At 42.9% G+C, this 13,370-nt stretch overlaps 1 protein-coding gene across 1 annotated transcript; it reads right to left on the minus strand.

The window, feature by feature from the left end:
• Positions 1 to 785: 785 nt before the first annotated feature.
• Positions 786 to 1,391, minus strand: LOC120695438. The gene has a single exon (XM_039978686.1). It carries the CDS (start codon positions 1,389 to 1,391, stop codon positions 786 to 788), a length of 606 nt encoding a protein of 201 aa, XP_039834620.1.
• Positions 1,392 to 13,370: the final 11,979 nt, after the last annotated feature.

Here is a 13,370-nt window from a genome sequence, read left to right on the forward strand (position 1 = left end):
AATAATTACTTAATCCTAAAGCCTTTACTTGAGCCTTTGCATGATCCTTGTTTGTTTAATTGTGTAAGTCTTGCGGAGTACCTTTGTACTCAGGTTGCTTCTAAACCTAGTTGCAGGTGAGCCGGAAGTGGTGTTCGGCCACTTCTACCCCACCGATCCAGGTGCGGGGGAGGAGTGGGTCGATGAGGCTGTGATGGTGCCCTTGAGCAAGACACCATCATCGTAGTTTTTCCGTCGCAGGAGAACTCCGTGAGAGCTTGTAAATATAATAATTTTTAAGTTTCTGTATAATATGTCTTCCGTGAGCCCAAGGCTTGTAATGGAGTTTAGTTTGAACCTTCCTATGTTGAACTTGTAATATTAAGTTTTGAACTCTGGTAATGTAAAACTTCTCTTTGTGGTTCATTGGCAATGTATTCGATTGTAAACGGTATGTGTATATGCTGATTCTGGGCATATGTTGGAGCACGTACCGGGACTACCGGATTTAATATTATTTTAGGCGAATGACATATGAGATACCTTCATTAAAATATAAAATGGCTCTATTTTGAACACTGTAGAATATCTCTGAAAACAATATTTTTGGTTCTTCTGCCGGTGGGATCAAGGTCTTTGTTCGATTTAGCCAGCATCCATGTAGTTGAACGGGATACGCCTCTTGATAAGGCAACATATAACGGTCCATGAGAAAAAACAGGCTCTGGAAGATAGATCCCAACATTTGGTATAGTTTGACCCTGAGCTTTATTTATAGTCATTGCAAAACTGTCTCTTATTGGAAATTATTTCCTCTTGAACTTGAAAGGTAGTGAAATATCTTCTGATGGAGACAAGGGAATCCTTGGAATAAAAACTCGATTACCAGCATGCCGTCCATTTACAATTTCACAATCAATTGCATTGTCCTCAAATGTCTTCACTATAAGTCGAGTTCCATTGCACAGTCCATGATGAGGATCCAAATTTTGAAGGAGTATGATAGGACAGTTCTTCTTAATTTTAAGCTCATGTGAAGGAAGACCATTTGGAGTAATTGAGTTCAGAAAATCAAGAGGATAGTTATTAGTTGAGTCATCATCTACGGAATCATGACTGTAGCAAACTTTTTCATTTCCAGGAAACTTTCTAATCATCATCGCGTTGAGGCTATCAACATACTCATTTCGTGTTGACAAGATAGCACGCTCGCACATGTAACTGACGGAGGTGCAGTTCTTAGCTAGATCCGGAAACACATGGTCGATAAGAGTATCAATAGACTGATCATCATTATACTCAAGCATAATGTCATCTGACAGATCCACATAGTCATTTGGGAAGGTCTTCTCTATTCCATCACCAATTCTTAATAGAAATTGCGAGAACCATGGATCATTCTGGGCTCTCATGTTCTGCTTCAATCGTACTATCTTTATATTATCCCACATATAGGATCGAAGTAAAGTGGCGTCACAAATTTGTGCTCTAGTACCTCTGGGAACAACAAGCAGAACTTGTCTGAAATCCCCTACGAATACTATTACTTTACCCCCAAATGGTAGATCACATCCAGTAATATCCTGTAACGATCTATCAACTGTCTCTACAGACTCTCTTCGTGTCATCGCAACCTCATCCCATATAATTAAATATGCCTCACGCAATAGTGCAGCAATACCACTTTGTTTGGTAAAGTTGCACACAGAATTATCTGCAATTTTTATGGGAATTTTGAACCTCGAATGTGCTGTCCGACCTCCAGGCATGATGGATGCTGCAATTCCAGATGTAGCTGTAGCTATTGCAATGCGATCTGTGGTTCGAACTCTGGCCAAAAGTGCCCTGTAAAGATAAGTCTTCCGGGTGCCACCAGGACCATCCAAAAAAAAAAAACTCTCCCTATATTTTTAATAACATGATAAAAAATTTCATTGAAAGCTTCCATTTGCTCAGCATTGAGTGACTCGGCTAATTTAATGTCTTCCTCCGTCACAACAATTTTTCTCTCCTCAGTTAGTTTCCTATAATAATCTCTGCTCATCTCATCTGTACCAAATTTTAATTTTATTAAAGGTATACTACTGACAATATATTAAATGCAATAAACTATATTAATGTGAAAAAAAAACAGCAAAAACAATTGGTAATTTTTCTTACCAGATTGCCGCATGGTTGGGAGCCCATAATTTCTAATGTCTTTACCCATCGAGGAGAGAATAGCTGCAATGTCTCTAAGGACAAATTGTTTAACACTTGAAGAGCTTCCATGAACACGACGATAGTCATCAGCCATTGATTCAAAATGTTTGTCCCAAAGAGCACGAATGTTCCTGTACTCGCAAAAAACCATAATAGTGGCAAACATTCTTCGGAGAGCACTTGGCATCTGAAAATTTACAGCTTCGCGAAGTGCACTGTCAAGTGAGCCATCAGTTTCAACCAGTCCAAGTTTCTCACATCATTTTTTAAAGGTAGGACTCACCACATCACGGACTGTTCTGATTGATATGAATGATGTTGGACCTCGAACATGATTTAGAAGAACTCTAAGATAAAATCTTTCTCCCTCAGATGGGTACGCATACACCAATCTTCCAATTTGAAACCTTCTTTTCCCAGGACTCCAAACTTTTTTGGACTTGTTCCATGTATAGTGTTCTGGAAATTATCTGTACAAGTATTTCCGCGCATTTGGATCTTCACTATTCATTCTAAAGAACACTGTTAGCATCAATCTCTGGTTCCTAGCGTGTTCTAGCACATCTTCAATGTTGTCATCATCATTGAATGGGACCATGTGCATTCCAGGGAGGTGAACTTGCATTTGCAAAACAGAGGGGTTCATAGAATACATAGGGAATCTATAGAGCCGGTATATTGCTTCAATAGACGTAATATATCGTGCCTTCCTGTACTATTTAATTTCATTGATCTCTATCTCTTCATGCTGATCATGATTCCCAACTGCAAATGATGCACAGTCAATGCCCTTGTATATATATTTATAGATGTACTTGCAACATTTGATAGTGTTGCAAACTTCAACATTGATGTGACAGTTATATCGCATCAAGAGTGTTGGATTATATGGTACAACCCATCTATTATCCAGCCACTTCTTACGCACAAATACTTTGTTACCATCATTCCTTCTTCTATATATAGGGTATGCATCCTTTCCTTGCTCTGTGCTCTCACTGAATTGCCTAGGATACTTGAATCGGCATGCACCGTCTTGCATGCAAGCACACTTTGTATTAAGAACTCCACAGGGATCATGCATCATGTGTTTGCAGACAAGCTCGTGGAGAAGAGGATTTTTTTTTTCATCAGGTAGTTCTGCTGAAATATATTTGTCAAAATCATCAGGCCCACTAAGTTTTGAACCATTCTCCATTATAAGCAAAAAAACGTTCATGTGGTAAACCTCTCTTCTGAAACTCAGTGACGTGTGACCAGGCTGCAACCTTTCAAAAAAAAACCCTTCTTAATCACAAAGTCATGAAAATCAATGAGCTTGGCATGGTAAACCCTCGCCACAATATCAGGCCTATCTTGAGGTGTCTGTCCTGGCAACAAAAGTTCTGTTACCTCCGGCTAGTAGGGATTGCAAGTCATAGTACAAAAGTAATTTGGCCTTCCATATCTAGCAACTAATGACATTGCGTCCATGAATCTGCACTGCACATCTCTATCACTTCCAGGAAAATTCTTAGATAACACGACCATTTTTCCAGCTTTCAAACCCCTATGCTCACTAGCAACAAGGGTGTCCAGTAAACCCTGACATTGAAAACAGATTTTACATGAATCCAACAACACAATATACAAAAAACTGGAGTTAAGTGAAAAAATTACGGAAAAAGAACAATGATACCTCCTTCACGTTCTTCATCCACGTTGTCGTCACAGTCGCCATCGTCCTCACAAAGATCACGAGCTGCAAATTATGGTTCTCTTGATAACTACATCTTAAACACAGGCAATAATCCTTATGGTTGAAATTGAAGAAAGGGAATAAAAGTGCAGTCGCGTGATCTATCAACCTGATTGTGTCATCTGACTTATTACCTGCACATGTTTTTGCTTAATAGTCGATCTATTTGCCGCTTGAGAATTACCTGTATGTGCACGAGATAGTATGTATACATATAAATCTACATTTATATCTATGCAGATAAGTGTGGATTACAATATACTAGAAGAAAAATAAAAAACAAATTTGCAAACAATTAATAATTGTGAAGGACACGTAGATGTCATACCTTCAACTTTACGCTTTGTATATTTTCTTTTGGTTCGTGGAAATCGTATTGTTGGTGTTTCCTCCGGCAATATACTATTGTCTTCCCAGCCGGTTTCATCACTGGGATAAAGGATATGGTAAGCTAAGGGATCGTAACACCCATAGTACGCCCGTATAAATTGTGGCCGTCCAGAATTTGAATAAACCATAATACTTCGATCAAATTTACTTTTTTTCATCAGATCCATTGTAGGGTCGAGATGGCGGACTAGAGGGGGGTGAATAGTCCTTTCTAAAACTAATTGCGCCGGCTAACCGAAACTTATGCGGAATTGAAACTATTCGCTTAGCCAAGACTTCACCCCTCTAACTATGACTCTAAGGCACCTCCAAAAAGATCCTACACAAAGCAAATGGAGTGCCAAGCTAGTAAGAGCTCTCCTAACAACTCTAATGCCAAGTCATACAAGCCTAAGCACTAAGTACTTCACAAACCGGGGGAGCTCCTACACAATTCTAAGGAGCAAAAGCACAAAGCCAAACCTAAGCTCACTAGATGCTCAAGGACAAGGATACACAATCCAAATCCAAGAGCTCAACTAGCTTAGCTACACAATCTAAGCAAGAGCAACTAATTAAGCTACACAAGCTAACTAGTTACACTAGGATCTCTACTTCTAGCTACACAAGCAAGAATATGATTAGCAAGCTACACAAGCTAACTAATTACTAGAGAGCAACTACACAAGCACAAGATATATATGAAAGTAAATACAGCGCTTGTGATTTGGAGAATGCACAACTAGAATAAGACACTTGTATGTTGTAGTACTTAGACTTCATTGTTTTGACTTGACATTGGGATGAGAATAGCACTAGGCTTCAATTACTTGACTCAATCACATGATGAACAAGATACAACCAATTGAGTCAAGCCTCCAATGTCATTGGTACCTACACACATTTATCTACGTTTTGATGGTACCCAAACTAGATTGGGTCCTCTCAAGTTAGGAGCAACATACTTTGGCAATGCCTTAGTATGAATAGCGGGAGTTTTTGTAATAGCAACAAATGAGGTACCATTACCATCCTTTCTAAGCATAATATTTGCATCAATTGAAATAGGCTTAGAATTAGTACCTAAGGGACATGAATAAGCCATGTGTCCCTTTTCCCGGCATAAGTAGCATCTTCTCTTTTGTTGAGCCTTTTCTTCCTTACTCATTTGATGCTTCTCATTGTTAGCTTGAGCCTTCTTCTCAAACTTGTTTGGGCAACCCGAAGCTAGGTGACCCAATATTGCACAACTATGGCACTTGATGTGAGCATGTGGATTTTTATCTTGAATCTTGTTCTTGCTCAACATCTTGGCATCTTGAATATGAGTTGGATGCCTTGCTCTTTCCTTGACACCCATTCTTGTTCTCTTTTTTATCATCTTCAAATCATCAACTTGATCATCATGGTTGATCTTGACTTGAAGTTGGGGTGCCTTCTCTTGCTCAACTTGTGGCTTTGGTTGAGGTTCTTGTTGCTTCACCAATTGCTTGGTTGGGCACATTGAGGTGAGTTGACCCCAAGTGCGGCACTTGAAGTATTTGACATGTTTAAGCTTCTCTTCTTCCTTCTTCAACTTGAGCTTTTCTTTGTTGGGGCAACCATTTGCAAAGTGTCCCATCTCATGGCATTGAAAGCACATGAAATGAGATAGCTTCATTTCTTCTTGCTTCTTTATCTTCCTATTATATTTATTCTTGCCCCATTTCTTGTCTTTGGCTTTGCTCTTGTTGGAACCAATGCCACTCATGTCACCGAAGCTTCTTTAATTTCTGATTATGCTTTCAAGGGTGACTTTTGATTTTGTCCATCTCTCTATCTTGTTGCTCAAATACTTCACTTGACTTTGGAGCTCTTTATTTTCTTCTACAAGGTTAGTCTCATATTGCATAGTAGAAGAAGAACAAACATCTATATGTGAAGTACATGGCATAGACAATAAATCATCACATGAGGTGGATATATGTTTCTTGCCTACATCACAAGGGTTAGCAACATTTTGCAATTGATCCTTTGACCCATGTGATGAGCTCTCACTAGTTTTAATTCTTTTATTACAAAGCTTGCTAGTGAGTAAAGCATGGTCTAGTACCAAGTTCTCATGAGCAACACTAAGCTCCTCATGTGAACAACTCATGACATAAAGTAGATGCTTTTGTTGTTCACATGTGTCTTTGAGAAAAGAGTTTTCTTTTTCAAATTTGATTGTTTTGGCTAACACTTCCTCAAATAATTTGGTCATGCTAGCATATCTATTCAAGAGCTCATCATATGAATTAGGATCAATCATATTGCAATTTGATACCTTTGTGTCACCTTGTGACATGAAGCAATGTGATGATGGAGATGAGCTTGAAGTAGAAATATCATCCATGCATGAACCAACTTGATCGATAAGTGTGCTTGGAGTAGGATCTTCATTTGCAACACTTGAATCATCACCATCAATTATGTCAAGTGAGCTTGTTGTAGATTGATCATCATCATCATCATTACTTGACCATGAGGTGGAGCAATCTTCCACAACAACCATGTCGTGAATGTGCTCACCATCCTCATGCACTTCCTCCTTGGCCTTAAAATCATCATTATCATCGGAGGCCGCCCCATATTTCTCATTGAGATAACTCCAAATCTCGTGGGCGGTTTTCATATCCATGATCTCACCAAATATGCAATCATGCAAAGATCTAAACAATATGTTAGTAGTTTGGATGTCTAGATCTAGGCATTTCTCTTGTGTTGGAGTTAGATTTCTTTCATCTAACACATGAGAAAAACCTACATCCACCATCCACCACATTTGAGGGCAAATAAATTTAAATTGCATATCATCCAATTTTTCCACCGTGCAAAGTGTGTGCCATCAAAAATATGTGGACACTCAACATCTAGCCCATAAGTCGCCATCCTCTCGGGTCGGTAAGGACCACAAATGAGAGACCTCGGCTCTGATACCACTTGTAGGGTTGAGATGACGGACTAGAGGGGGGGTGAATAGTCCTTTCTAAAACTAATTACGCCGGCTAACCGAAACTTATGCGGAATTGAAACTATTCGCTTAGCCAAGACTCCACCCCTCTAACTATGACTCTAAGGCACCTCCAAAAAGATCCTACACAAAGCAAATGGAGTGCCAAGCTAGTAAGAGCTCTCCTAACAACTCTAATGCCAAGTCATACAAGTCTAAGCACTAGTACTTCACAAACCGGGGGAGCTCCTACACAATTTTAATGAGCAAAAGCACAAAGCCAAACCTAAGCTCACTAGATGCTCAAGGACAAGGATACACAATCCAAATCCAAGAGCTCAACTAGCTTAGCTACACAATCTAAGCAAGAGCAACTAATTAAACTACACAAGCTAACTAGTTACTATAGGATCTCTACTTCTAGCTACACAAGCAAGAAGATGATTAGCAAGCTACACAAGCTAACTAATTACTAGAGAGCAACTACACAAGCACAAGATATATATGAAAGTAAATACAGCGCTTGTGATTTGGAGAATGCAAACCACCGAGAAGAGTAGACAAGATTGACACGGTGATTTTTATCCCGAGGTTCACTTGGTTGCCACCAAACTAATCCCCGTTGAGACAAGCTCCAAGGTTGCCGCCGATCCTCTTGCTAGTGGTGACTCTCAAGTCACACTCTCCCACGTGGAGTGCTCACACCGAGCTCTAGCACATGATCTGGCCGAACCACTTGTTGCTCTTCACGTCTCGCTCAACTAGAGTTGCTCTTCGCGGCTCCCGCGGGGTGAGCACAATACCCCTCACAATCTCTTCTCCGGAGCACCGCACAATCTTCTTGCGGGCTTCAACGGAGCCTCTTGCCACCAAGCCGTCTAGGAGGTGGCAACCTCCAAGAGTAACAAGCACACCGGCTTGCAACACGATCACCTAGTGCCACTCGATGCAATCTCTCAAAGCAATCGCACTAGAATCGCTCTCTCACTCGATCGGATGATTACTATCAAGTTAGAGTAAGTAGAGGGCTCTCAAGCACTCTCACACATGGATACCAAGTCCCCAAGGTGCTCAGCCCTCTCAAATGGCCGGCCACACCCTCTATTTATAGAGGGAGGCCCCAAACTAGCCGTTACACTTAAAACCCGTGAAAACAGAGTTTTCGCGGACTGTCCGCCTCACAAAAACCGGACTGTCCGCCATTCAAACCCAACGGCTAGAACTGCAATGATTATGTGTCAGAGTCGACCGTTAGAGCCCCGGGCGGACTGTCCGCGCCCCTGGGGCGGACTGTCCGCGGTTCAAAACTTCGAACCAACCGATTTGCAAACGTCTCTGACTAAATCTGGAAGTGACCGGCGGACTGTCCGCTCCCCAGGGGCGGACCGTCCGTAGTTCTAAAAGTGAGCACACACAGAAACCGCAGTGTTTCTGTCCCACAATTTTCAGTAGGAGGCGGACCGTCCGCCCCCAAGGACCGGACGGTCCGCAGTTCATTTTGGACACCCAAGACAGAACTACCAAGTTTCTGCGCCCGTTTCAGCTTTTAAAGGCGGACTGTCCGCCCCCATGGACCGGACGGTCCGCAGTTCATTTTGGACCACCAACAGAGCCAAAAACGGCTCTGTTAGACCTCATCCGAGATAACGGCGGACCGTCCGCCCCCCATGGGCGGACCGTCCGCAGGTATAATTTCAGCAGAGATGTACCTCGGTAAAACGGCCATAACTCTTAGCTCCGATGTCCAAATTAGGTGATCTTAGACTCTATGGAAAGCTAATTCAGAGGGCTACACAACCCAACTGAATACTTGATCCAAAACACAATGGATCAAAGCAGTATTCCACTCCAAGAGACCACCTAATTTCCGGAGATAACAGAAAAACCTTTCTTGCTTCCCAAAGTTGATCAACATCAACTCCAACTCTTTCTTCTTTGCAAATGTGCCAACAACACCACGTGAACAACACCATGTGCATGTGTGTTAGCATTTCACAAACATTTTCAAGGGATTTTCACTTGATCTCACCACGCCACTCGATCCTAGCAACATCACAATGTTAGATCGCTCAAGTGGCACTAGATGACCGATATGCAAACAAGTTTGCCCCTCTTGATAGTACGGCCATCTATCCTAAATCCGGTCATGCACTTCTCTACATAACCTTTGACCGGTGAAATGAAATGCCCTACAAGTCATACCTTTGCCTTGCGCATTCCATTTCATCTTCCCAAATGTTGATGCCACACAAGCACCAAACTCCATCAAGCCTTTTGATCATCTTCATGAGTCAACACTTGGCTTGATCTTCCTTGAATGATATGATCCACTCCATATCATTACATGACCTCTTTGGTCCATCGATCTTGACCTTGCTCGCTCTTCACCGTTGCCTTGGTCCATCGGCGCCAAATCTTGCCCAAGCTTCACCGCCTTGCGGTCCCTCGCTTCAAAGCCTTGACTTGCCCTTCTCCATTGCAACCGGTCCATCATGCCAAGCTTTGTCTTGATCTTCTCCACTTTGGTCACATAACTCCATGTCATGTCTCATATGCAATGAGCTCCTCGATCACACTATATGAGCATAGCTTTAACCCTTAGCCATTTCTCCTCCATGGCACATGTTGCTCGTACTAGTGTCTTTGTGTGGACTAATCTCCTGTGTATCTCAACATAAACACTTATTAGTCCACCTAAGTTGTCACTCAATTACCAAAACCAAACAAGGGCTTTCATCCATCCTACCAGATAGCCGCAACCTGCTCCATAGAAGGTGTGTTGTATCTTCTTTGGTCAACATAAATACTTGTGTTTAATTCAATTTTGATTTCATCCAAATTTTGCATTTGTCCAACACTCCTGAAGACACGAACATATGGATTGTTCTCAAGGATTTGTAGAATCGCACTAATCAAATTTGCATCAAGATGGGGCGATCGTTTGATACGCTGTGTCAGGGTCTCATCGGTGTCATAAAAGTACAACTGCATATGGCGCGGTTCTTTCCTTCCCGGACTTAGCTGGTCCAATCTGTGATAAATCTGGCCGTGCACTTTGAAAATATAAATACCAGTACCTGTATATATATACACATAAAGCATCTAATTATCAATTAATATATTAAATTAAGAATATATGAAGTAATTCAATTTTTGCAGTATGAACACTAATAAGAATCGAGAAGAAATATTCACCAGCAGCAGTAGCAACCCGTTGATCAACTGTGGCTCCAAAGCTAGTGAAAGAGAAATGTGAGTTGAAATACCGAATATTCTTTCTAAAATACAACGCATCTCTGTAAACAAGAGTCGCAGCTCATCAGGTATGCTTGTGTTCACTATATTAACCTTTCCTTGTCTGCAGCAAAAACTGGGTCCTTCACTTGGAATCCTTATAGCACCACAATACTCGCATATTGGCACCTTTCTCAGAACAAGATGTTTCGAGGGCAGATCCTTGTATACTCGATCATATGGATCATTTTCCATCATTACCACCTTAGGATCCCTCAATGTTCTGAAGGGTACATCTGCAAATATTTTGATTTTGATCCTATTAATATTTGAAAACATATGCATTGTGAAAATATATGCCTGATCAATTCTGCATGCATGCATAACTTGTCAGGGGTATTAGGATGACCGTTACCTTTTTGATGATGAACCCTTGCATCATCATCTTCACAAACTTCCGTGAATATCTCATCAGGCTCCAAGCAGTCCAAATCTTCTTCTGTCATTTACAAATTAGTTAAAGTCAATGGTTGTTTTCAGATTCAGCGTACCATTCATCACCGTCTTCAAACTTATTATGCTACCTTCGTTGGTTTGATCCGGATTGTCTGGCTCCCATATACCAGAGTCAAAATGTACACGGTTATATTGTTCATTGTTCCTAGCTGCTATCAAGCAATAAACAGGAGTCAACACATCACAATGGTTAACATACGTCAACACACAATTTAGAAAATTCCAAATCACAATACCTCTAGTAACTGGAACATTACATGTCTGGGTCACGCAGGTTTTTGCCCTGTTTCATGTAAACCTGCGATGACATTTAACAAACATGTGTTTAAAGTTACAGCCATACAAAAGTATGACCACATAAACCAAGGCATGATTAATGTACCTTCACCCTCATGAATAGTATTCCTATTTCTGTTCACACGAGCTTCAGCTATCTTGGAAATCCTATGTTGTTTGGCCAAAGGCGATAAGTTGTTGTATCTGACTCTCTCTCTTATCCTTTTATCATTCTCAGAGTTTAGTTCCCCAAAATTGCTTGTCTGACCTTGAGGTGATTCTTCATCCATTACTCCAGAATCTAAAAAAGTAGCGCATACCAAATAAGTATACCACTGATCAAGGGGCAAACGAAATTAAAAACCCCATCTTATCGTACGGTATTCCACTTAATTTTTTTTACCTGGGGTGTTGTGGTTTGTGGAGACCCACAGTCGGGTGGCGTAGTGCACCCGCCTAATCCCAGAGGGTGAGTATTCGGGGAAGCGCTAAGCGATTCGGCAGGTCTACCTAGAGAGCAAGAACACAAGAACACTCGAGGATTTAGAGTGGTTCGGGCCGCTGGAGCGTAATACCCTATATCTACTGTGAGTTGTATTGCTCTTGCATATAAATGAATCTATCCTCTGCCCAGGCTGGGTACTGGCCTCTGCCGGGACTTCTTCGGCCTTAGCTAAGTCTAACGGGCGTCTCCCTTTTATAGCCAAGGGGACGCGTACACAGGCGTTGAGACTCCGACAGGTGGGTCCAACGCGGATGTATAGTATACTGCGCAGAAGGCATTAATGGTGCTACAGTGGTTGAGAATCTCTCCCCGGATACGTTTCATCGCCCTGTGGACTCTCTGACCGAGGAGTGGATTCACCTGTCCCGTCGGCGAGGCGCCCATTGAGGTAGTGTAGGTTGCGGCGTAGACTGTTGGGTCTACCGCGTAGGCGTCATGATGGGCGAAGGCGAGCCGTCGTGTCCAACTGGCGTAGCAGACTGACATGCGTGGCGTGGGTGGCGCTAGCGGCTGTACTGTGTGCCTTGGTAACGCGCGATCAACAGTGCAGCCTGACAAAAGTCGTCTCGGGCTCTGCTGTGGCAAAGCGCACTTACGTCTCCCGTATTGAATGCGGTAGGTGGGCGAGTCTTTCCGAGGAAGCCGCGCGGCCGCGCGCGTGCCTGCGCCTGCGGACACGTGGTGGCTTCGGACCCCCCCAAGGCGGGGTGTCTGTTCCCTCCCCGCTGAGGGGTCCGGATAGTATACGGGGGTCCGGGACCCCGTGGGAGGTCCGGGCCCCCCGGCTGTTTTGGCTAAGCGCTCCCTTCTCCGGGACACGCGGCGTCACCGGACCCTTCCCTAGCAAGGAATGAGTCTGGGGCCGCTGACCGGGTGAGAAGGGCTTCAGACCGCGGGGTTCCGGCTGCTCAGGCCGTCAGCGCGTAGTCAAGGATAACTACGAGGCTCTCGCCTAGACACAGCAACACCTCTGGGACACATGGTGACACCGGACCCGTCCCCGAGCGGAAGCGGGCCCGGGACCGTTGGTCCGGTGAGATGGAGTCGGACCCCAGGGGTCCGGCTGCTCAGCTCCTTAGGGCGTAGTTACGGATAACTACGCGAGTCTTGACACAGCAAGAGGGGGTACCCTAGTCCAGAGGTACGACATGGGGTATTAACAATTGGATTATTTTTTTTGTGCTGATCTCTCGGCCTGCCGATGATGGTAGTTTTCTCTCTTCCTGGCGTTGATAGCTGCTTTACGGTGTTCGTCCATAAGCGAATACCTGTCCCGTGATTGTTGCCGCCTACGTTCCAAGCGCTCTTGGCCTGGATCGTTAGATGGAACAAATTATGCAATTGACACAGAAGACATAGGATGGTATACCCGAAATTATTGGAAGCAAGCTAACCATTAACTAACCTTTCGGTGTCAAGATTTTGTTTGTTGGTGAATCTTGCGCATGATTAGTAGAGACCGTAGAGAGTCCGGTTAAGTTGATCAATGGACTGTTCTCAGCAGTTGCGAGCATGCTCGGCACACCTTTTCCAATGCAAACGCGAAATAGACATCATACGCGCATATTATACTTACGGAA

The sequence above is a fragment of the Panicum virgatum genome, chromosome 2K, assembly GCF_016808335.1.
Source record: "Panicum virgatum strain AP13 chromosome 2K, P.virgatum_v5, whole genome shotgun sequence".
Lineage (NCBI taxonomy): Eukaryota > Viridiplantae > Streptophyta > Magnoliopsida > Poales > Poaceae > Panicum > Panicum virgatum.

Coding starts and splice junctions, on each gene's coding strand:
- LOC120695438 (XM_039978686.1), bottom strand. CDS start 1,391: ATGAGAGCCCAGAATGATCCATGGTTCTCGCAATTTCTATTAAGAATT.